At 35.8% G+C, this 25037-nt stretch overlaps 4 protein-coding genes and 1 pseudogene across 4 annotated transcripts; 2 read left to right on the top strand and 3 right to left on the bottom strand.

Annotated features, from left to right (window-relative positions):
- Positions 1 to 2045: 2045 nt before the first annotated feature.
- On the top strand, positions 2046 to 3438 carry LOC113776753 (putative ETHYLENE INSENSITIVE 3-like 4 protein). Its single transcript, XM_027321816.1, is given in 2 exon segments — positions 2046 to 2744; positions 2746 to 3438. Coding segments are annotated over 2 exon segments (1392 nt in total).
- Positions 3439 to 3765: 327 nt separating this feature from the next.
- LOC113776752 (type I inositol polyphosphate 5-phosphatase 5) lies at positions 3766 to 7269 on the bottom strand. Its single transcript, XM_027321815.1, has 7 exons — positions 7223 to 7269; positions 7016 to 7120; positions 6391 to 6919; positions 5280 to 5473; positions 5080 to 5188; positions 4106 to 4254; positions 3766 to 3994 (listed from the first exon to the last, which is right to left on the bottom strand). Exons 1-7 carry the CDS (start codon positions 7252 to 7254, stop codon positions 3766 to 3768), a joined length of 1347 nt encoding a protein of 448 aa, XP_027177616.1. The 5' UTR covers positions 7255 to 7269.
- Positions 7270 to 9787: 2518 nt separating this feature from the next.
- Positions 9788 to 14862, bottom strand: LOC113778461 (2,3-bisphosphoglycerate-dependent phosphoglycerate mutase-like). The gene is made up of 9 exons (XM_027323877.1): positions 14806 to 14862; positions 14021 to 14328; positions 13695 to 13918; positions 12562 to 12680; positions 12315 to 12471; positions 12095 to 12196; positions 11868 to 11987; positions 10517 to 10575; positions 9788 to 10071 (listed from the first exon to the last, which is right to left on the bottom strand). The coding sequence occupies exons 2-8, from the start codon at positions 14316 to 14318 to the stop codon at positions 10537 to 10539; spliced, it is 1059 nt and encodes a 352-aa protein (XP_027179678.1). The 5' UTR covers positions 14319 to 14328; positions 14806 to 14862; the 3' UTR covers positions 9788 to 10071; positions 10517 to 10536.
- Positions 14863 to 16681: 1819 nt separating this feature from the next.
- Positions 16682 to 19285, top strand: LOC113777581 (annotated as a pseudogene).
- Positions 19286 to 19739: 454 nt separating this feature from the next.
- On the bottom strand, positions 19740 to 21412 carry LOC113777751 (major pollen allergen Lol p 11-like). The gene is made up of 2 exons (XM_027322940.1): positions 21100 to 21412; positions 19740 to 20262 (listed from the first exon to the last, which is right to left on the bottom strand). The coding sequence occupies exons 1-2, from the start codon at positions 21245 to 21247 to the stop codon at positions 19931 to 19933; spliced, it is 480 nt and encodes a 159-aa protein (XP_027178741.1). The 5' UTR covers positions 21248 to 21412; the 3' UTR covers positions 19740 to 19930.
- Positions 21413 to 25037: the final 3625 nt, after the last annotated feature.

The following is a 25037-nucleotide window of genomic DNA, read 5'->3' as shown; positions in this document are numbered from 1 at the left end:
CATTGATCCTATCTCCAAAATGGGTAAGTTCTATTTGATCACTGCAAATCATATATAGGGAATGAGGAAAACAAAGAGCTATCACAAGTTAGAAGTTTTTTTTATTGCAACTTGATGTTTTTCATAGCCAGTGATAACATATATCTTGTCCATGAGTTCATGGTATTTTATAACTTACTCGAATGGCTTTTGGAGTAACACCCTCGTAACTAAGACCATGTATGCTAGTTGTCATCCTACCATTACAATAAAAAAATATATAGTAACATTTCTACCAGCCATTGCTACAAAATTCAGCAGCACCACCTACACAAAATTAAAAAAATCATTAATTAAGCAAATATTGTCATGCTATCTAAGACAAGAACTACCAGTATTTGTCAATAATTAGCAAGGTCATCATTTACATGTTATTTATAATACCACTAGATACAAGAACTACTAGTAGATTAGATTGAAATTGAGACTAGTAAATTTCATGCAATGCAAAAGAAATCTACTAATGTAATTAAGATAATGCTCAAGTTGCTCAAAAGTAACACAAACCATCAATTGATGTTGAATAAATGTGCAAAAATATATTAAGTATATGAGATTATTTGGTCATGTGATAGAGGAGCACTACAAATGAACATGATCGTATATGTGGTAGAAATCAAACATATTGAGCGTGAATCTATGTTGTTATGTAGTTTTCCTCTTGGATATTTTATCAAACACACAATATGAGAAATCATTTGTTAAATAATTAGTTTTCAAATTTTTTTTGAAAGCTATAGGAATATTCCAAAAACTACACAATAGAAAAGATAAGGGAATAATCTTCATTTACCTTAAGATTATCAATTCGGGAAGAATATTTTCATCCACGAATACAATATCAGGAATGATAGTGAAGTTTTAGATTCTATTAATATAAATATTGGCTTTTTAGAATTACTTTTGACAAGAAAAAAAATAACTAAAGAAAAAAGTTCAGAGAGAGAATCAGGATAGAGATTAGATAAAAAAGAAAGATAGAGTGTGCCTCTATTTCTATTCTGCCATCCATGCAACCTATGTGGCAAAAAAAGAATTATAAAGATAATAATTTTTAAAATTAGATTACTTTGGGTGTATATTTTAGAAGAAGAGTTATTTTAACAATAGACTCAGTTAATGTCCCTAACAGTAAATCTGGTCTTGCGGACTTCTTGTTGATAATTTCTTGCATGTTGTTCTGTCTTAATTGAAGAAGGGGAAAAAAGAAATCATCTTGTCATCAACAAATGAGCTTCATTGAGCCTAGCCCAATTTTAACTTGGGCTATTGAGCTTGTAGTCCATGGGGTAAAGCCACTACTCAAGTCTTTTCACCCGCTCTGTACATCACCGGCGATGTTACCAGTTTTCATGCGGGGGTTAGATACATACAATAAATGGGTGATTTGCTTTGTCCCTAACCTTGAGAAATAGCTCCAGCATCAAATTTTGGACCCTAAAATTGCTTTTTTTAAAAAAAAATCTTTTTAAAATAAACTGTTTAAATCAGATCAAATAACGTGGCTCAATCTGAATCGCAAATCTGAATCACGTCTACGATTGCCAGCGCAACCGTTCCTGTTTCTTGCAATCATTTCTATATGAATGGAGTTATCCACATTAATCTTGGAAGAGACGGTAGTGATACTTATGAGGCGGACGTTTGAGCTTAGTTAATTGGTCTGAGTAAGCACCAAAACCATGTGTCCCATATATGCATGCAGGCTGAAAATTAACATTGTCGTAGGATACGTTAACACTTGCATCACATTCCTCAATTTCATCAACTGCTCACCTCACTTCCTGAAGTTCTGAAATCAAACTATGTACAAACTTTCCTTTCAAATCTTGGAGAGCCAATTTGTCTTCTACCCCTTCAATTCGTGGCCGACACTGCAACATTAGGTCAGTATTCACCGCCATAGTTCATCAATATTTATGCATCCAGCTAAAACCCTTTTCTCGATACATGCATCTATTTCAATCACACATGTAATTGTTCATTAACTCAAAAATATTTCAAACATGGTAGAGTTTCATGAAGAAGAGGATGATCCTCTCAGCCCAGCAAACGCAGAAATTGATCAAGAGGAAGATGAAGTTGAAGAGATTAGCTATGATGATCTCAAGAAACGGATGTGGAAGGATCGGCTGACGATGGAAAAGCTGAAAAGGATGATGGAAAATGAAAGGCTGCTAGCTGAATCCCAAGCTAAAGAAGATATGTCAAGAAGGAAGAAAATGTCAAGAGCTCAAGATTCAATTCTTAAGTATATGGTGAAGATTATGGAAGTCTGCAATGCTCAAGGGTTTGTTGATGGGATTGTTCCAGAGAAGGGCAAAGCTATGACTGGCTCATCTGACAGTTTGCGCGAATGGTGGAAAGGTAAGGTCAAGTTTGATCAAATGGCTCCAGTTGCCATAGCCGAATTCTTGCCTAAAATTATTCAAGAAGGTGGAGTTGATCCAAATTCGCTTTTGTATCTTCTTCAAGGTATACCAGATACTATTTTAGGCTCACTTCTTTCAGCTCTTATGCAACACTGCGTTCCTCCCCAGCGGCGGTTTCCGTTAGAGAATGGTTTGCCACCGCCGTGGTGGCCTACCGGGAAGGAACTCTGGTGGGGTGATCAGGGGATGGCGCAAGAACAAGGCGCACCACCGTATAAGAAGCCTCATGACCTTAAAAAGGCATGGAAGGTGAGCGTTTTGGCTTCTGTTATATATTAAGCATATGGCTCCAGATTTTAACCGATTGAGGAGGTTGGTGAGGCAGTCTAAATGCTTGCAAGATAAAATGACAGCCAGAGATACTTCTACTTGGTCCAGAATTGTTGATCAAGAGGAAGCCCTTTCGAAATTGACTGAGAAAGCACTGAAGATTTCACCATCCGAGCAAGATGATCAAGAAAAGGAAAAGGAGGAGGGCCTTAATTTGGCAAGTGTAGCAGCAAGTGAGAAAAGGAAGTGCATGTTTGAATGTGAGGTGATTTTGGATAGTTTGCTTGCTTGCCAGAACTCTGATTGTCCACAAAGTAATCTAAGTTCTGGATTTTCAGACAAGAATTCTAGGTCTGAGCATGAAAAAACATGCATTTACCGCAAGAGTGATGGTGAAAAGAATGATGCAGACATTAAATCTCAAGAATCTAATTCATTTCCGGTTGGTCTTTCAATCTACCATCAACCATTTCCTGAAGGACAAGTATTGTTCACAGCAGATCAAGTAATGGTTAATGATGATCATCATGGGGTGACCAGCCAACATGATTGGATGGATACGTATCATGATGAAATTGGACAGCTTCCTTTGGATCATGATGCATATGGAAACATGGACTTAAATTTGATTCCATCAGAAGAAAGTCCAGTTCCACAAGAAAATGCAACTTCGATTTGGGATTTGTCATATCATTAAGTACAAGTGGTCATTTTCAGCTTCTGGTCATATTACAGCCCTGTGCTGCAAGACTTATTTTAGTGTTACACTGTTGGTGTTTCTCTTTCTTTATTACATATTTTGTGTACCTTTTTCTCCTACTTCATAAGTTTCTTGCTTTGTTATTCGCTTTAATCTTTGAAGGTTTGTTTTTACTTGGTCACATATTTGGATGATAAATATTCCCAAGTATCTTTTAATCTATTCTTTACATTGGATCATTGACTATCAACTTATGCTTGTAGGAGTATATCATACGAAGCTTTTGCCTTACAATTTCCCAAGAACCTAAAAATCTACCAGATATTACAATTGAGGTGAGTCATAAAAGCTATGCCTCATAGGTATACAGTCTTCAAAGCCCAATCTTGAGCCTGTGCATGAAAAGCCCTTCCTAAACTTTGCTTGCTTGTTCTTCATCTCCACCTCTACAGCAAATACAGCACATACAGGTCTATGATCTGAAAATCTGGATTCTCCCCGAATATAAGATAACTGCTCAATCCCATCTCCACGCCACAATATTCTATCACACCTGAAGTCCATAAATCTAGAAATCAAGAAAATGCTGATTTGATGTGTCATCAAATTCTTTTATGCCATTATTTGTTTTTAAATGCGAAGGAAAAATGGGAAGGATACAAACCATGCTGGGGTTCGCCTCTTTTTCTTAGATTTTACAGTCTCTCCAGCGTAGGAATCAGAGTTGTGTGAGTACTTGTAAGTTGGAGCAAAGAAGATCTTCCCTTCATGAAAACCACTAAATACCCTGCCTGCTTCTCTCTCCATGTTTAGCTGTGCTCCAGTAAGTTAAGACCTTGTCAGTCAACTAAATATAAATGAGAGTTTAAAATCAGAAAAATATGACACAAAACTTCCAGGCTAAAGCCAGCTTTGCCTAATTAGATTAGTAAAACTTGAAAGAACTCTAACAGAAAAGAAAGTGTCTAACAATCGCCAATAATGCAACTAATGCTCACAATCTTCTTCTATTTCCTTATTCCAGTTTTGCTAGAACTTTATTTCTATTGTTGCATGCATCTCTTGCTTGCCCCTTTCTCAGATATATTAGTGGAATTTGGACATGTTCAACGAGTTCAAGAGCTAATACATTAGTAAAACCCTATAAACTCCTAGAATTCGAAATGAAAAATTTGCTTTTAGATGTTTTATTTTCTTTTTCTTAGCTGTGGTATATTGTTTCTTTCTCAAATTTGGATGTCCAAATTTCCAAGCTGCATATTTCTAGAGCTTGTAGGTTAATTAGATACAGTTGCCATGAAAATTGAGCATTATTAAGTAATTATACAATTCATGCACCTTAATCACCTACGTGTAAAAACATATCTAAGCAATACAGTTGTCAGAAACCTGCGATCGTAACGAGTCTTGATACATCGCTGGAGTGGTGGCATAGCTAATGAGTCAATATCATGTTAAGATACTGTGGTTTTAGGCCTCAATGCCATATTAGGTGTCTAGTTGACTTCGTGAAACCTAAGTCTATTTCAAACAAAAATCTCCAATTCAGAACTAAACTGTTGACTAAGTGAAATTAAGGTCTCTTTCAATCAATATCTCCATTTCTAAACTAGACTAGCAATTTCTGAGGCTACCAACCTGATCCCTTTCCAGAAGGGAATCCCAGTCATTGTCCTCTAACAGCAGTCTGGTTTTTTCGTAGCTTAAAGACACCCGGTAATTCAAGTCTCCAAGCCAGATAATGCGGCTGAAAATGCAAGTTCCAAAGTCAAAATTTTGGATGAAAATCCGCAAAAGATTATGGCTAGAAAAATATATTTTCTTCTATATTGACTTACTCGTGGTCAATAATTCTTTCTGGAATTTGACGAATTGGATTTTTGCAAATCCTGGGGAATTGCGTACTCTTTAGAATTTCAGCTACATCAGCATTCCTTCTGAGTTCATCTCCTTCCTTTTCCCCAGAAGCCAAGTGACTGCAGACAAAGCATAAGCTTGTTTGGTGCAATGACAAGCTTACTGATATACAGCCCTGCAGTAAAGTACAAAAAAAGTACTCAAGAGTACTGTTTTACCATGCAATTGTGTATATCCACAGTTAAAAAATTGGGCTGGTATCCCTTAAATTAATCCTATGAACCATTTTTTCGAGTGCCCGCATAAGGAAAATAGATGGCCAGGGGTGTAAAAGTGTCCAACTAAATTGAATATTGTAGAACTTATACTTGTTTGTTTACTTCAACGAATTTGAAATTGTATTCAAGTTTAGTTTGTTTTTGTATCAAATCAAACTAAAATGAGTTTTTGTAAAGCCAAATTCGAGTCGGGTTCAAGCAGGTTGAATTTTTGATATGTAAATTTTAAGATAAATGCTAATTGAACCAAACTTGAGTTAATTTAAAATTTTACAAAACACAATATACTGTTTATATTTGACTTAATTAGTTGGCCAATTAAATTCGAAGGAACTCTTATTGAACCGAACATAATTCTAGTATTGACTAGTTGGGTTTGTCTTTCACCGCTATTGAAGGTGCACCTCATCAAAGCAAGAATTAGACCAATATTAATGATGAATGAACAGTAAGTTTTTTTTTTCTTAAGGAATACTTTGGTTCGACTCTAGCTCTTTTCATTCTCTTTATCTTCTTTCCCTGAGGGTTGTAGCAGTCTCATTAATTTAAGCAAGAGGAATTGCTTGTCAGCACCTAGATTGAAGAATTGTGTCGGAGAAAGTCCCATGCGCCAAGTGCAATTTTATATACATGGCAGTGTCGACATCAGTAAGGTTTGTTTAATCCTAGGAATAGTTTAAGGGATTTCTAGCTAGTCTTAGGATGATAAACTAATAATTTGTCTGATAAAATATTTCGAGATACAGTCCATCATTAACCAACCAAAGACAGCAGGGCAAGGCAAGGAGAAGAGTAATGATCAAGTTAAACCAACCTTATTGCCAAGATAACCCATGATTCCTCTTCCAATGCAGGAGATTCTGAGATGGCCAATGTGTTGCACCAACTCTTTTCTGGCCCAAACTGAAAGAAAAATGCCTACCATTTGCTTGCTTGCGACAAGACGGTAACACATTCTAGGAGAAGGAATTTCTGCCAACTGAAGGAATTCATCCATGCTAGAATCTCCAGAGGAGAAAGGAGAAGCACAAGGGTCACTAAGCTTCCTAGGCAGCCTGTTCGAAATTGAAGATTCCAAGGGGCAATTGCAAATCTTGAGAAGGCTATTATCAATTTTTAGATTTCTGCTGAGCACTTTCAGAGATGGCTTATGGAAAACATTGGATTTTGAGTCCTTTGAGTTATGTGAGTGCTTTGAATTCGACCCCTCCGAAAATGAATCCATATATTCATGATATGACTTGTTCAGTGCTTGGCTTATGAGGGCTAGCCATTTCACTGCAGGCTCATTGTCTTCACTAACTAAAACATTTCCAGCACTCAAAGGAACAATCTCCTGAAACCTGAAATACGCATGCTATCTTAGTATCGATAATTGCACATAAAATTCAATAACCTGACTACTTTTTTCAATCAAATATGCAGGTGATCGAGCATACCCTAACACATATATATCTGAAGACCCCTCCACCTGCAAGAAATGTTCAAGATTTAGGCCAGGATCAGGTGTCTTCCCTCCCACATTCCACGTTCCAACGAATATCCTACAACTCACAGAAACATTTACAACGCCTGCAACACTCTGTTCTCGTCTTTGACAAGAAATAGTAAGAGTCAAAAAACCAAGATATTTCTTTCTGGAATACCTGATGTCTTGAACAATAGTTGAAGGTGCCATAGGCTGGTCAAAGTATGAGAGGTTGAGGCCTTCAATCCGGGAGCTACTGTGCCTTTCTGGGAATATATAAGAATATAATAGAATGATTCCCACTTTGCTACGTACTAAGAAAGAAATTACTATGATAATTTCCAATGTCAAAGGCCTCTTGGCCAATATCAACAGTAAAAAACTACTTTCATATTATTCTAGTTTCATACTATTACAATGAATATCTTGGCAATAATCAATATACACTATAGTCTTCTGGTAGGTGAGCTACCCTGTACACTAGCCAGCCAAGATGATAAAACCTACAAGAATACTAATTCTACGACTACGTGTCTTTCAGCACTAGTACCAACAGTATCAATCATGGATTATCTTGTTTAATATGTCATTTTCAATACTTAACGCAATGTACAATTTTTCACAGGATGTATATAGAAGCGTGTGCAAATTATTCTTGTCCCTAAACAGATTCAATTAATATTGATGAGTCACTAGGTTCATAATCAGTAAACATTAATTTCAGAATAGAAAAGTAGGAAGGTTATACATAAAATTCTGTTATGTTATGTTGCACATGAAGAATACTAAAATCTCCACTGCATGCACCAGAAACGATTTTATATATTTTTTATGATCCCTACCTGAGAAATTTTTCTGCACAGAGGGCAATGACGCCTCTAGGAATACTTTCATTCTTGATGTCAGCCTGCTATCCAAATCTGTCTCCAAATAACTCAACAAGATATAAAGTACGAAAGATAAAGGAAAAAAACATTTATTTTTTGCTTGTCTATTTAAAACCTTGATATTCTCACGTAGAATACATTATTAATTTTTTTTTAAAAAAAAAATTCTAGGAGGTAACAAGAGGGGGAGACTCACCTTGATCATTTCCATCAAGTTGAGTAACATCTTCTTCTGAGCTTTCTCTACTATTTCTCTTGGAACTAAATATCTTTGGAAATATTGACTTTATCCCATTTCATGAATATCCAAAATACAAATTAGAAAAGGATAGAAGACAGATTTTTTTTCAAAAAAAAAAAATCAAGAATACATGCTATTAGACATAATGGAATACAAATACATCTGACGGCAACTTAAAAAAAAAAAAAAAGGAAAATAAAGAAGAGAGGATGTATACCTTCTTTTTCTTTTCACCCTTGACAGAATTTTCAGGAGTTGTGGACTTGCTTGAACAGCAGGAACTGCTGGGGTTAGTCATGTGGGCTTTTTCCTCACCCATGGAAGGCCTTCTTCCTGGAGATGACATTCATTCTATTGCTAATATTCTGCAACTGTAAATTTTTGTATGATTCTCAGGTAATGGTCAGCAGCAACTCCTAAACATATGTAACTCATGCGGTTTGGTTAGATCAGTTTCTGTGCCAACGTTGACAGCACTCATCAAAATTCAAATTTCTTGATTTGCCTTTTGTTTGCATGCATTTTTGTGCTCTTGTGATTTATGTTTGTTATTTGTGTTTCAGTTGAAAACCACCACCATTTACTTATCCTTTTCTCTCTTTTTTTTTTTTTTGATTGGTTTTGGGGTGTGGTGATTCTTCACTATTTCTTCAATTGGATATTGCATTGATTTCTTTTCCTTTTTCTTTTGTTTTGATTGGCTGGACTTTTGTGTTTTTGTTCAAAGAAATGAGAGTTTGCTGCCAAATTTTTCGGAGCCAAATGGGATAAGCGGTTAATACATGTAAAGTTAAATATTTACACATGATAGATAGAGAGATTGGAGTGCATATAGATATAGGAATGTGGAAATCATGGACCCCATATACCATACACTGAAAATTTTCCATTTTGTTTGTTATCCTAAAATTTTGCCATTTTCCCACAAATTTCCCAGTTTTTGTTAACAGGAAAAAGGAAAATGGCCCTCTTCTTATTGACTAGTAAAGCTTCCTCATCCCCCTTTTCTTTTTGTTTTGGGCTTTTTGGAGGGGTGGGGGGGGGGGGGGTTATTTAATATTTCAAAAAATGGAGATTTATTTAATTTATTCTGAGCCAGCAGGATACAAAAAGACCATCATAAACTCCAAGAAAAAGGAAAAAGAAAAAAAAAAGTATGACCCCACTTTTAGTTGCAATGAAAAGCTACTACAATTCGATCCTTCAACTCCAAATATGGCAAAAGTATATTCATACCGTGATATGAAAGTCAAAGGAATATAGGATCACCTCCAAGGAAGGTAACAAAAGAGAACCACCATATTTGCCTTGATTTACCAAATAAAATTTGCAGCTTTAGCTTTGATTAGTTCACTAAAAGAGATATGACGCAGTAACTACCAGTTGACTGAAACAAGAAAATTATGGTTGTCCAAGAGCAAAATAGCAGAGTATTGATTTCATAACCCAAAGACTCTGTTTGATTAATACATTGATTATTAGCATGTCGTTGGTCCAAAAATTCTTTTTGAGTTTTGAGAACCATATCTTCAACACATTCTTTGTAACAACCATGCATTCAATACCTAGCAAGAATTCAAGGACCATATATAACAGTTGAGGTTCCAAAACCATCTGATAAGAATAGCAAATTTGAGCGCTCTAATACAAGAATAAAAGAGTTAAACTCTCCACGAGATTTAGAAGAAAAGAAGGAAATACAAAAGGGCAAAAAGAGATTTAAAAAAAATGGTGCTCTGTCATACAATTTCATATTGAAACAGGCTGTTGAGGTATCAAGAGACTGTGTGAAGGATCTGTAGCCCAATCAACTAATGCAGTCGAAATATTGAATAAAAAGACTGGAGAAGTGGGGAATTCCATATAAGGGAAGCTATTCCAGCTGAAGAGATTCATCTGCTGCATGAGCAAATCAATAAAAGGAAAAGTTAACTGAAAATTATGATCCTGGCATGTGTGAACATGTTGAGATTGATGCTAGGCAAGTCAACAGAAAACTGAAACTCACAAGTTACTAGACGTTTCTATCAGTAAAACTACATAGGAAGTCAAATCTATTTAGCCCTCAAATCCTCAACATCGAATTTGATGTCAATGCTGCATTCAACTTGTTCAATAAAAAGGACAAACGAAACTCTTTTGCTACATCCCAACAACACAGCTTGACGTTCTCTACATGTCATGCTGCGAAGATATGGTAGTCTTTTGCTACTAATAGTATCTATATCTACCAAAGAAATTATGAAATCAAACTATAGCAACCACATGTCAAATAAATACATCATTGTTTGATCAGCTGAGGCGTGAACAAAAATCAAAGGCCAAATGAAGAGACAGACAATACCTCAGTCAAAACCATTAGTGTCACATTTCATCTAACTGTTGTCTATATAATGCCAAGCTCTGCAGAAAGAAAGTTTCACAAGTGTCAAGGTGCCAGTTAACTGTTGCATTCGACAGCATAATGTCATGTGTTACGTAAAATAACAGAAGATGAAAATATACTTCCAAATCTGGGTTCAAAAACAGCCATGTAACTGGTCAGAAGCTATCTTATGATACTGCACATGGTATATATGAAACACATATTACTACCAGTAACTGAATTGAATCTTCCCATATCAAAAAATAATTTTCTTTACAAAGTAATATATTCATTACCTTCTATAGGCCGAATGTGCTAATTCTCAATTTATGTGCTGAACAAGGGAAATTGAAGATCTATATGGCCACTTAAAATCATTCAATGAAGCCTACCTAAACCAAATACTTCCAAGAAAGGACTAGCACTTATGTATGAACTGGACCATTTTAGTGATCAAGCATCCATATTAACATGGAACCAACAGTACGGAGGTGGTGTGCAAGAATGCCATGTAGATTGATATTGGGCACCAATGTGCCCCAGTAGAAAGGTTCGAGAGCAGTCTTGTACAAGAAAAGAGTAAGAATGTCGGATATGGAGGTAAAAGACAGGGGAAAGAAGAGAAGAGAGTTCAGGAGATGAATATTTAATGGGTGAGAAAAAGAGTAACTTTCTCACTATCTCTAGCATTTGCGGCCCCCTAAATCCCTTTGGCCTATATGAAAACTTTCTAATTCCAAGATAAAGTGCCAGTTGAGGTAGTAGCCTGAAAGTGCATTTTTTACACAGAGGAGAACAGTAAAAACCATATGAATATGATTGATAAATGGAAAACAAAAACCATGCCAAAAACTATGATAAATGCAAAGAGCATATTGTGTACGTGCATGTAAGGGCACCGATATGACAGTCTACTGCTGACATAAAAGGTTATCAATTCGATTAACAAATGCTATATTTGCTGCTCAGTATTTATGGTGTTCAGTCACCATTTGGTAATGTGAAACTCTAGAAATGTAACTCTTATTTCACTTTTTCCCTTTCTGGGAACCTCTGCAAAGCATAAAAAAGAAAAGCTAAAGATAAATTCCTCAGAGAGTTTGAAGCTTAAAGACAAAGAGGGCTTTGCACTTAAGATCAATTTTGATTAACAACAGCAGATCTGCAGTATCAACAATCCAGTGTAAGCCTATTAGCTTTGTAGAAAACCACAGACTTTCTAAGGGTATTTCTCTCAGTGGATTGACACTTGAACGCTAACCTGATGAAAATTACTTCACAACAAAATTGGAGTAATCAATATTAAAAAAGAGTGAAAGAAAGTATATACCTCAGTATAAGCATAAACACCAACCTCTGCAGATCCCAAGGGGCTGCCCCTCCTTATGAATTTTCCTTCTTTATATATGTATAGCATAGGTACCCCAGTTGACAATTCTAAGTCAATGACCTGTTCACAAGAAACTAAATGAGCCACAACTAAGATAAATTACATGGTGAACAAATTTATCAGAAAGCATTTTATAGGTCTGAGGCTGTAGAAATAAAAAATATTACCTCCTGAGAAGTTAGTTTATCAAGATACATAATCATGGATCTCAGGGAATTTGCATGAGCCACCACCATTACATGTTTTCCAATCAAAAGTTGAGGTTCAATCTGCAAACTAGATGTTATTAGCATTCAGGTATTTAGAAGTACAAGTCTTGAATGCCAAACAGAACAATGTCATGGTTAAGTATCTACATTTCTATCAAGCATAGACACCATGGCTTACATGCTCTCTAAAGAAAGTAACTGCTCTCTTCAAGCACATCTCCAAACTCTCACCATTAGGGGGCCGTACATCATAACTTCTACGCCATTTCTGAACCTGATCTTTCCCATATTTTTCAGCTGTCTTCTGCTTGTTAAAACCCTGAAGATCACCATACCTGGAAATAGTCTACCAGTGTCACATTGAGCTGAAATCTTTCAGTGGATATTGAAGGCTAAAAATGAGCACAAAATAAATACAGCATTACATTCTTTCATTCAGCTGCCATGCTTTGATAATTGGAATGGTTTGATTCTGGGTTTCCTCACTGTGAATTTGACTCCACATTTCAGCTTGTTCATTCTCATTATGAATAATTATTGGCACCTGGAAACTATAAGTAGGTTAACTACCAAAGAAGCAGGATGGCTGTTTCAAACTGTGAAAAGAAAAGGAAGATAAAGCCTTCGATTCTGATTTCAATGCGAAATTTACACTTTTAGTATGTTTTAATCAATAGTAACGGGAATTTCCTCGCCTGATTTATCCCTTGTTCTCTTGAAAATATCTTCCATATTCCCCCTTTCTCTCTCTCTCTCTCTCACACACACACACACACTCACTCACACACGTGCGCACCCCTCCACACCCCACACAATCACACACTCAGAAATGTACAAACACTAAGTGTTAACCTCCCATTTGGGCGTCAACATTGCATTGATCCATGACAAACCACTAATTGGTGCACAACAATCTGGTCTCCAGATTCTAAGTTGCAATAACAGTTGGAACAGCAGCAAATAGTTCGGAGTTGAAATTATCTTCCTAGCCACCAATTAAATCAATTTTTTGAATAGCCTTTTAAAGTATCACCCAATAAATTTAAAATCTATTCTAAATTGGAAAGAACCAAAAGTTGTCATAAAAATCAGTCATTACAGTTCTCTTAGGATGCTGAACAAGTTTTAGTTAAAGGAACAGGGTCTCTTTCTTCTCTACTTTGATAATTGCAAAACTAATCACACGAACATTGGATGAAAAAGGCACTTCAAGGTTTGACACTAATCAAACGCCAAAGTAAAGCGTCAAGCTTAAGAAATGAAAGGAACATTAAAAGAAAATTGGCAAGTCCAATCAAAGTTCTAGCAGGAGCATTGAGAATTAGAGTTCTGTGGAAAAATTATTATGTCTTCTGCATGAAAATGTTGCAGCACCTTTATTAAAGTAAAAAGAGGTTGAGATTACTGCTATACAACTTTTGAACAAGGACGCAGTTTTCATGTAAATGTGCATAGCAATGCTTGTCAGCAAGTGCATACTAATCAATATAGGAATCAAAACATTCAAGCATTGAGTAATAGAAGATGTAAATTTCTTACACTATGCAAAAATACATACTTTCATGCAGTGGTGTTCCGTGAGAGCAAGCATAGCAGTCATTTGAGAACGAACCAAAGCTGATGTGTAGACAATATCTAGGGGCATTTTGCTGATTCTTTTACCAGCTTCAATTGCTTCTTCTACTCCTCTTTCTGTCAATGGTACATCAACACAACCAGTAAACAGGTTCTTCTCATTCCACATTGATTCTCCATGTCGAATCAATATCAGAACAGACTCATCTGTGAAACAGTGCTACCTTAAGTACAACAATGCAAAGAGCACCACCAGTACAAACTTAGCATACGCGAAATGAAGAACGACTTAGCATAATATTCACTCACTTTCTTTCTTCAGGGATTCATTCGTTTCAGTTGGTGAGGAGGCTAAAATCGGATATGGAGCAGAGGAACAAGAATTTGATGCACAAGATACCACTTTTTTGGACTTAAAAGTTCTCCAATATTCTTTTCTCCAGAATGGTTCTTCATTTTGTATACTTTTCGACATTAATCTCAAACAAGAACTATGACATCCCCGATGGCCAGCAAAATCCCTTCCACCTCCACTTTCACCACCATTTCCATGGACCAAACGGACATTAGTAGCTTGATAAAAAGCAACATTACTCATTCTGATCATCCAGTTACCCCTTTAACCATAATAAATTAACTCAATTAGTTTTTATTTTAAGAAAAAAACTTGATGCATCCCATCATCTATATAAAAGGCAATCATCATTTCTATCTATAGAAGTATTTAGCATACAAACTGTTTGAGTTCGAGAATCATTTAAAAAAAAAAGTTACTATAGAACCCTCGTCCCATATGCATCAAGAACATTATTAAACTAATACTCTATTTATACTTTTAACAATATAAGCTAAAAATAGCTTATAGTCTAGCTATCCAAATAAAGCACAGAACATTTTTCAAGAATCCCACATCAATATGATCATGGGCAATCAAAAACCCCCAAAAGAAACAGAAAAAAAAAGTCTACAATTTAAATTCAAACCATATATTTTTTGTAATAAATGTAGCAAAAAAGAATGAACCATATATAATAATGTATGATCAGAATACATGGAAGCAGAAGCAGTAGAAAGTGAAATCAAATGAAGCTTACCTTATGATGGGACTTGGAGATTTTGAAAGAATGGATTTGGTAGAGCTGAGGAAAAAAAAAAAAAAATTTCCCCCTACACTGACGGAGGGAAAAGACAAGAGTGCGATCTTCGCAGTTCTTATGCCTATTTGCTATTTACGGTTTTGGTGCTGTAATTATGTTATGATTCACTTTTGTCCCCAAAAAAAAGAATTAAATTTTGTAAAAGGGACGTGGGTGTGATTTTGGATTATTTATTATTGGCAATATTTGTATTAACTTGTATACCTAAAAAAGGGGGAAAAAAAGCATATTTTTACTGACATGAATCCTTTATTAATTTATGCCCTTTAGATGATGGATTCACTCACATGTTGTTAGGGGATTTCTTATGTTTTATTGAAATGTTACTTCTGCATTAGTTGGTCCCTAATGCTGTTCTGAGAGGGACAATACTTACAAAATGTCAAAATCTTATGTTTTTTTCTTGGGCTTTTATGCTTTTTGTGTGCTATAAAGTTTATCGGGCTTTTTTCTTGGGCTCTTATTTTTTTTCTTGGGCTTTTATGTCAAAAATCAAAATGCTTTTTGAAACAAACGAAAAAGAAAAACAGGACTATTAAAGTTGAACGAAAGGAATAATACACTTTCTCGGTGATTGTTTTCATTGTTATTGTGGAAAATTGTAATGCACTTTTTCAATGATTGTCTTCATCATTATTGTAGAAAATTGTTATTGTGAAAAATTGTAATGGACTTTCTCGGCGATTGTCTTCGTCATTATTGTGAAAAATTGTAATGCACTTTTTTGGTGATTGTCTTCATTATTATTGTGAAAAATTATAATGCACTTCATCAATTGCCCTCATCATATTATTGTCAAAAATTGTAATGCACATCCTCGATGATTGTCTTCATCATTATTGTGAGAAATTGTACTCCCTTTATCCCATTTTGATAGTCTTAGTTTTGTTTCACATAGTTTAAGAAAAAGTAGTTAAATCTGTTGGAAAAACAAATTTAGGTTGCTATTTTTCTAAAATACCCTTACATTGAATAGAGTACAACTTTATATCAATTATTCATGGAATATGTATGGTTATTGTGAGAATATGGATGGTTTTTCAAAATTTCACTCATGATTTGTAGAAAATGATGACATCGTTTGTTTCCCTGCTGATATAAATAAACTTGAAAGAATAACAAAGTTGGCTTTTCATATATCAATCTATTTTGAAAAATATAATGGCTTTGCTTGGATTGCTATTTTCCGTAGAAAAATTTCGTCATTTTCCGTGAACACATTTCCCCATTACCTTTTTTCCTCACATACATCAAATCGCTACAGTAATTTTTCCATGAAAAATGACGGAAAATGCAATCCAAACGGGACCTAAATGTGTTAAATAGGATAGGTTAACAATCTAATATTAAAAAAAGGTAGCTTATACTAATAACAATCTACATTGAATAAAGGTATTTTAGAAAAATTAAAAGATAACTATATTTTTCAATTGAAAAGTGGATTACAATTTGAGACAGACAAAAAAAGAAAACAGAACTATCAAAATAGGACGAAAAGAGTAATACGCTTCCTCGGTGATTGTTTTCATCGATATTGTGGAAAATTGTAATACACTTCCTCAGTCTTCATTATTATTGTAGAAAATTGTTATTGTGGAAAATTGTAACGCACTTTCTCGGTGATTGTCTTCATCATTATTGTCGAAAATGGTAATGCACTTCATCAATGGCTCAGTCAAGACGTAGACAACTTCTGTTTACAATTCTAAACACTCCTCGGTTTCTATTAAACTTGGCCATGTTTCCGTGGTTTTTTTATCCCCCTCTTTCCACCACACAAATAATGAGTGTGCTTTGATAGAAGATTACTTGGAAAATTTTTTCCCAAGAATCAGAATGTTCTTCTTGAATGCATCCTGAGCTATTATTAAAACAACTTTTGATAACATTCCAATAATCCCTAATGACCTCTCTTACAGTTTTTTTCTTGCTACTCCTGACATTGGCTTCCAAAGTTCTTGCCGGAGCTCAACAGCATGTGGTGTGCCAGTCTTCCCTAATTTCAGCATCCGATCAGTCAACTATATGGCTCTCACCTTCCAGTCGATTTGCGTTCGGATTCTTTAAAGAAGGATCAGGTTTTAAAGTTGGAATTTGGTTAGTGGATGACTCAAATGATACTACTATTGTTTGGACAGCCAATAGAGATGATGCAGCAGTATCATCAATTGCAATTCTCCAGTTCACCAGTGGAAGGATCATGTTGGCAAGCCCTGAGAATGAGATTAAGTTCATTACTCCCGAGCAGAATGAGCAACCCAAGTGTCCCTCCATGCTAGACTCTGGAAATCTTGTTATTTACAATGAACAAGATCAAGTTATCTGGCGGAGTTTCGACTTCCCTACAGATACCATCTTAGAAGGCCAATTTCTGCACCATGGCCATGGACTATATTCTAATCTTTCTCCAACCAATCACTCAACTGGAAGATACAGTCTAATTGCGCAATCTGATGCAAATCTTGTTGCTTATCCTGCCAAGGCAGGAGACACTGTTGAAAGTGCGTATTGGGCATCGGGCACTGACATGACTACCCCGCCGCGAAGCCTATACCTCAATAGCCGTGGCGCATTTTTGCTGGTTAATGACACGAATTTATCAGCAGTCAGTAACAAGGACTCGTCTATAATCAGCTTCAATTCATCTTTGCAACAAGGCAATGTAATCTTGCGATTAAACCTTGGTTTTGATGGAAATTTAGTCTTGTATTCTCATTCCCTGAATACAACCAACAAATCTACAACTGTGGTGTGGCAAGCAATCGATGATTTGTGTGATGTGAGCAGTTTTTGTGGTGTCAACGCCTATTGCACCAGGTCCAACAATCACTCCCATTGCAATTGTCTACCAGGTACCGAGAATGTAGCAGATTTCCCTAGTGGCTGTCAAAGGAACTCCACTGGAGCAGTGTGCATTGGGGGGAAAGAATACGGTGACATTTACGACTTTACAGCTCTGAAAAGATGTTAGGGAAAGAAGAATGCCTTCAATCTTGCTTGGAGGACTGTGATTGTGATGCTGCATTTTTTGACGAGTCACAGGACTTATGTCGGAAATATGCTCTTCCATTAAGCTACAGTAGAATTTGATAATACTTCTATCTCAATCATAGTTTTTTAAAAGTGAAGAAAATCACTGGAGAAGCAAGAGATGGATATGTTAAACCCCGTGGACGCTGATTCTTGGCTTAAGTTTAGGATTTTTTGCCTATTCAAGTGCTGCTCTTGCCCTCTCTGGCATTTTCACATTCAAATTCCGCCTTATGAAGTACAAGAAGCTTTTGGACACAGGAAGAACTGGCTTGACTAAGGAATTCACCATTCGAGTATTCACTTATAATGAGCTGAAGAGGGCAACCAACGGCTTTAAGAAAGAGAAAGAGTTAGGAAAGGGCTCTTTTGGGGCAGTCTATAAAGGAACTTTTGACAATAGAAGCTTTGTGGCAGTAAAAAGATTGGAGAAGGTAGTTGAGGAGGGCGAGAGGGAGTTCAAAGCAGAAATGAGGGTGATTGGCAGAGCTCGTCACAAAAATTTGGTTCGCTTGCTTGGCTTCTGCGCCGACGGCTCCAAGAGGCTTTTGGTATACGAATACATGAGCCATGGTTCCCTCGCAGATCTTCTCTTCCGGACAAAGGGGCGCCTAGACTGGAATGAGAGAGTAAGGATAGCACTTGACGTTGCAAGAGGGATCTGCTATCTCCACCAGGGATGTGAAGCTCCTATAATACATTGTGACATAAAGCCTCAGAACATTTTGCTTGATGAATCCTGGACAGCTAAAATCAGTGACTTCGGCTTGGCTAAGTTGCTCCAACCGGATCAAACAAGAACCTTCACAGGAGAAAGGGGAACATTGGGATACATGGCACCAGAATGGAAGACAAAAACTGCCATCACTCTGAAGGTTGATATCTATAGTTATGGGATTGTTTTGCTGGAAATTATATGCCGCAGAAGACACATTCAAGTCAATTTATCACGACCAGAAGAAACTCACCTACCATCCTGGGCTTATAACTGCTTTGCAGCCAGGGAGCTGGACAAACTTATGGATGATGATTCTACGGATAAGAATGCATTCGAGAGAATGGCCATGGTGGCACTATGGTGTATTCAAGATGAACCAGCTCTTCGCCCATCAATGAAGAATATTATCTCAATGTTGGAAGGGATAACTGATGTGTGTATTCCCCCATGTCCAATGTCTTAACAGCTAGTAAAGTCCAGATCAAAATTTAATCGACAACATCCCGGCCAGAATCCTTTTTCTCAATGTTTTGGTGAATTGGCTTGATGAAATTCCTACTGTGTTGTCCTCCTTTATCAGTTCCCTGCGGTAGCTATTATTGTTTCCACAAATTTGTAAAGACATGTATGTAAGGCAAGTACAACTTGTTTACTTCAGTTTTTTGCTCATATTGTGATTGTTTACACACTTGTTGGCAGAACTTAACGAAACCAGTTGCTGACCATCTTATCCTTTTTAATTTAAGAACATCACAGTGTTATCTGTGCACTGAATTAATTGATGAAACATCGAGCCTAATCCTAGGCTGAGAAATTTTGGTCAAATAATGCCCAGAAAATGTACAAAACCACAGAATCCCAATGCACCAAGGGCAAATAGAGATGAACATTGAGGGAAGAGGGTCTAGCAGAAAAGAAAAGAAAAAACTTTCTGAATTTGGACATGATAAAATGGTCTAGCCAGAACTATGACCAACTCAAAGGTTTGAAATGATTCAGCAGAATTTGATCTTTTATTCCAACCTTCAAAAGTATGAAAAAGCTTATGCTAAAACTCAATCAGCAATCAGCAAGAGGGAACAAAGAGAAAATATAAAGAAACAATCCAATACTGGAAAGCCACAACAGAATGACCATGTAATGAAGCATTAAATTAATCATAATAGAGTTAAACGACACAACACCATCATCCAAGAACAATGGAAAACAAATTCTATAGATGCCAATAGCACCAAATTATCACAACAACGTATCAGTCCTACTAAGATTGTAGCAAAAATAAAGGCTAATCAAAAGAGCAATATGACATTGGCCTTAATCTGACTCCGCATCCTGATATCGCTGGAGGATTTGTGGGCATCTAGCCAACGGCACATCGCGGAAGTAGCCAATGTTATTGGCATGACGGACATTGGAGACCATGCCATTGTTGCGGGTGAGGCAAATGCGGGCGTGGTCACGGCCAGCATTAGGAGTTGCGCATGTAGGGTCTGAGCTCTTGACATGTTCCATTTCACAAATATCATCCCCAGCGTCATATGCCACCTGCATTTCATATTTTCCAGTAGAGTCGGTCGTAGCCTCTTTGGTGAATGTGATTTGGTCTGGATTATCCCTCTTTTTGCACACAAGTTTCACAATGCAACCTGCCAAGAAGATAATGGGATACTTCAAATGTCTTTTAACACAAATTTCTTACATTTGGTAGCTATTCTCAGGTGAAAGGCCTAATCAGGCATAGACATAACCTTTTTGTTTGACGAGTTCGCTTACTTGTGTTTTAGTATGCCTAGCTACCTCATATGCTATGACTCTCAGGGAACCTAAATACTTATAAATCTTCTGGTAGTGGTACAAACAAGAATTCCAATTCCTATATCACAGATCCAAAACCAAAACTGATGACCCTCCAAAGACATCAGCAAATTTATCATTGGCATGCTACAAAATCCAATTTGAATAAACAAAACTATCAGGATAAATCAAATGACCTGAGGGCTCCAAATGCATTTTCACTTTGTCAACAAAACCAAGAATAGACTATGGACGTATAGAAGCTATATTTTGAAAATCAAAACAAGCAAACACTGCACTAGACAAGTCCACAACTCCTGTCAAAGTACTACCATTTGTCTGTTTTGGACATGTCAAAAACTACGGCAGGCAAGTCACTTCTCCTAACAATACCATTAAAAAAGTGAAAAAAATATATATACAGAATCATACTACTTAAGCAGAATCAGGACACCATTTCAGGCCAAACTAACCCAAAAAAAAAAGCCCCCCATAGAATCCAACGGATTAGTTCAGAACTACTCGAACATTTAGATCCTTACTGACATCAAAGCATCCAGACATTACACACGAGATCTGAAGATTCTGTCCACAAGATCTAACAATTAAAGCTAAACCCACAATTGCTAGCACAGAGAAACCATACAAGAAAAGAGAAAATGAGTGAAAATGTGAAGGGCTAGGCTTACCAGGGAGATATGTGGTGGCAGGAGTCTCATAACCAACACGGCAAGTGTCACAGTAGACCTTTCCAGTTACAGTAAACGGTTCAGGAATAGCAGCACTAGCAATGGCCGGAAGGATACAGAGAGCAACCAACACAAGCAATTTTGCCATCTTCCTTTTTCTTTAGGGAGCACTAGTGACTCTCAAGCTTCTGCTATTTGTTCTTCTTTCTTGGTTGAGTTGAGTTGGGGAATGAATGGAGGAGTGGTGGAAGCTGATGATATAATGGGGGAAATGGATGGAGTCGTCGGTGGAGGGGCAGTGAGAAGTTTGCGTGTGACTGCGTGTGGGAATTGATTGAGGCGTATTTGTGGGCTGGCACACAGCAGTGGAGTCACATGGCGATGTGGGACACACCCCAGGAGAGTGAACAGTAAGGAAAAATAAAGGGGTAATTGCATTTTGGCCCTTTAAATAAATCAAAAGTTTTAATTGAGCCCTTAAAGTTGAAAAGATTTCGATTCAGTCGGTCCTTTACACGAATGAAATTATAGTTTCAATTTTTTGTGTTTACTTTCTACTTGTAACTTGTAAGCCCCAAGATGAATTAACATTGAAATATCAAAAATGAATATATAATGATTGTCATCTTAATCTCTCGCATAGTTTTTGGTGAAAAAATTGCAATCTAGAGTCTAATAAATTGAAACTTTTCATTTCTGTGTGTAAGTATAAAAAAAAATATAGTTACTAACTTTGCTTAAGTAATTTGTTTGATAGCTCTAGAGTCCTTTCTAGTTGATTAAAGAGGAGTAATGCATTATGCCTAAGCAAATTGTAACATTTTAAAGTAATTTTGTGACTGCCTTTCTTTCACTTGAATTTATAATATCACGTTTTTGCTTCATTTTCATCATAACATTTAAGAAAATAACTTCATCAACACCTTTCACCATTAAACTTATACTTCATTTTGACCCCAAGAAGAAAATAAATAAATGCATGCTTTAATGAAGTAGAAATATAAAGCGTGCCAATATAGTTGAAATTTTTTTGTTCCTTCTGAGTTCAAGAAACACCCCAAACCTTATAAAAGGATAGAAAAAAAAGGTCATCTAAATCCATTGAGACACATTTGGATATCTATAAGTAAAGTATTATTTATGCATAAGCCGCGACAGTAGTACTAAAATCAAGAACTTATTGTTAGTTGGCTAATACCCTATTAGCTAAGTTAGGTGTTGAGGACAAATATAACATTAGTTGATTTAAACATCCCAAGGGCCACATGTGAATAGTTTTTCTTGTTTATAGGCCACATTACAAATTTTCACTTTCAGGAGCAATTCAAATTTCTTACTACTGTAGGGGGCTAAAATAAAATCAATAATGTAAGAAAGGGAGGGAGAAAGAAAGAGAGAAGGAGCAAAAAGAAAATAAAAGCGCGTTTAGCGCCACTCGTTCTGATTAATTTCGGTCGGTGGGTTCCACCTGCGCCTCACCTTTTACGCGGAGATCTGGGCGCATTTATGCCATCTCAAAATCAGTCAAAACACTCGAAGCAAAATCAAAATAAAATTACCAGCTAGCATTTGTAAATTAGTTGTAATAACATATTAGTCACCAGCTACTAGGTTTAATTTCACATATATTAAGTATACTTGATTAGTTGACATCAACAATACTATGTGCCCTAATTAAGTAGGGTTTCAAATGTAAGTTTTTCGAAAAGTATTTAACTACAGAGATGCAATAATTGTAATTATACACAAAATTAGATATAATTTAAGTGATCTAACAAGCGGCACCCGTTAGAAAAAAATTTTCATGTAGAGGAAAAGAATTTTTATTTTTTTTTACAGATATATTGCTATGAGGTTACTGATTACTGCATAAGTTAAATATTTAGCTTGCCAATTAATGCTACCATATCTGTCAACAAAGTCTCCTTTTTTTTAAAAATTTCTCAGAAAATAATTTGTGCTTCTGTATAATACGAATTTCTAATATAAAACAAAATTCAAAGAAGTTGCAAAAGTAAAAACCATAATCCTAATATCAAAAACCACATGTAGGAGATGAAGATTACAAATGTTACTTTATTTTTAAGCTAAGTAAGGATCAATATGAATAAACATGTTGCATGGCCTACTGCATCATCTCAAAAGAAAATGATGCCAAAGAAAAAGAGAGTAAGGATTCAAAAAGTAAAGCCAGTTTTAAATGATAAGGTTTCTTTTTAGCAAAATTTCATGGTATTTGCCCTTTGCCATGTATGACTTTATCAATGTTTTGATAATGCTAATCATGACTTAACAGCATTTATATATACCCGTTTGAATTGCTATTTTTAGAAATTTTTGTAGAAAAATGCATCGTAGTAATTTGATGCATATAAGATAAAAAGGTGATTGACAAATGTGTTTACGAAAAGCGCGTAAATTTTTTTTTGCAAAAAATCGCAATCCAAACAAGGAATACAGCTACTAAAAGGAAAGGAATAAGAGAGAAAAAGAAATACTAGTAACAGTAGTAATAATCCCTCTCATCTCATGATTCCTTTGATTTTCTTCTCATCATTCCGCCTAGCATGCTCCTTTGCGAATCGTGATGGTGGTTGCATCCCACTATCTTGTTCCATAATCCATACTGATTTTGCTAGTCATTTCCCTCATTCACCAATCACAACAAAAATACAAATCAGTCCATGAAATCAAACTGATCAATCCAAAAAAAAATTTAAATTAAATTAGCCAACTGGGCATGCATTTAGTACATCACCTTAATCAAGAAGACTCAGCAAAGGCATGTGAAGTCGATAATAACTCAATGTCATAGTTAGGACTGGGAAAGGTAGAACCATTGACTTAAGAATAATCAAGAAAACTGCATCAGAATTAAAAAGGCGTTGCGTGATTGTTGCGAATCTTAAAGACAACAAAACTAATAATCTGTGATTAATGTCACCAGTTTCAATTTTGGGAAGTTGAGATCAATATGGAATTCAGAGCATGTGCATTGCACATGTACTGTTGCAGCATCTCTCTTGGTTTTAATGTAGTTCACTCTTCAATTGAACGATGCAATTAACTTTTAATTTATGTAAAAAACCCTTTTTTAAGTTACTGTATTTTGTTATCGGGAAGTATAAACTATTTTATTCAATACTTGCTAGTATAATTCATGTCTTGAATGGTGCAACTTACCAATAATATTGTTATTGTAATTAATGTAAAGGTATAATGATTAATCATACTTCTAATATTAATGCAAGGATATTTTTTTTAAAAAAAAATTATGATAGATTTACTCTTTCAATAAAGTTAACTATTTTTACTAAAACTGTGTGAAATTAAAAAAAAAATTATATCAAAGTGGAACGGAAGGAGTAAATATTTTTCTTAGTCAACGTGTGTCATTAGTTTATAGAGAAAAAAAATTCAATATGGAAAATGGGCTGAATGTGGTCATATTGCCACATTTGGATTCGACAAGTGACAAGATTTTTCCCATAAACGTAAGCTGTAACAATATTCAAATTCATCTAACCGCACCGAGGACGAATTCGAGGGGCCTAAACACTTTTCAGACCTGGGATTTGCTGGATTGATAAAACTGGGTTTGACAAGCTGGTCCAAAAGGTGGTTGAGTATCATCAAGTTCATACGTCAATTCCCAATCTGCTCAGCCCATGGATTTACACGCAAATGTGGCTGGCCCAAATTGACAATCAACAATTTGCTTGCATCCATAAAACGTTCTTTTTTTTTATTTTTTTTAGATATAATCTTATAATAGATACTTATAATATAGAATGTCCTAGTAGGTGTCAATACATGTCACTTAATTTTATTTAAAATTCTTGCATACATGACATGCATATATACTCGTTAGTGTGTACATTCTTATTGTATCTAAGATTAATGATTTTTTAATTATTTATATTTTGAAACGAACTTAA

Source organism: Coffea eugenioides, chromosome 7 (genome assembly GCF_003713205.1).
Source record: "Coffea eugenioides isolate CCC68of chromosome 7, Ceug_1.0, whole genome shotgun sequence".
NCBI classification, from domain to species: Eukaryota; Viridiplantae; Streptophyta; class Magnoliopsida; order Gentianales; family Rubiaceae; genus Coffea; species Coffea eugenioides.
This window is presented reverse-complemented; position numbering and strand designations above follow the sequence as displayed.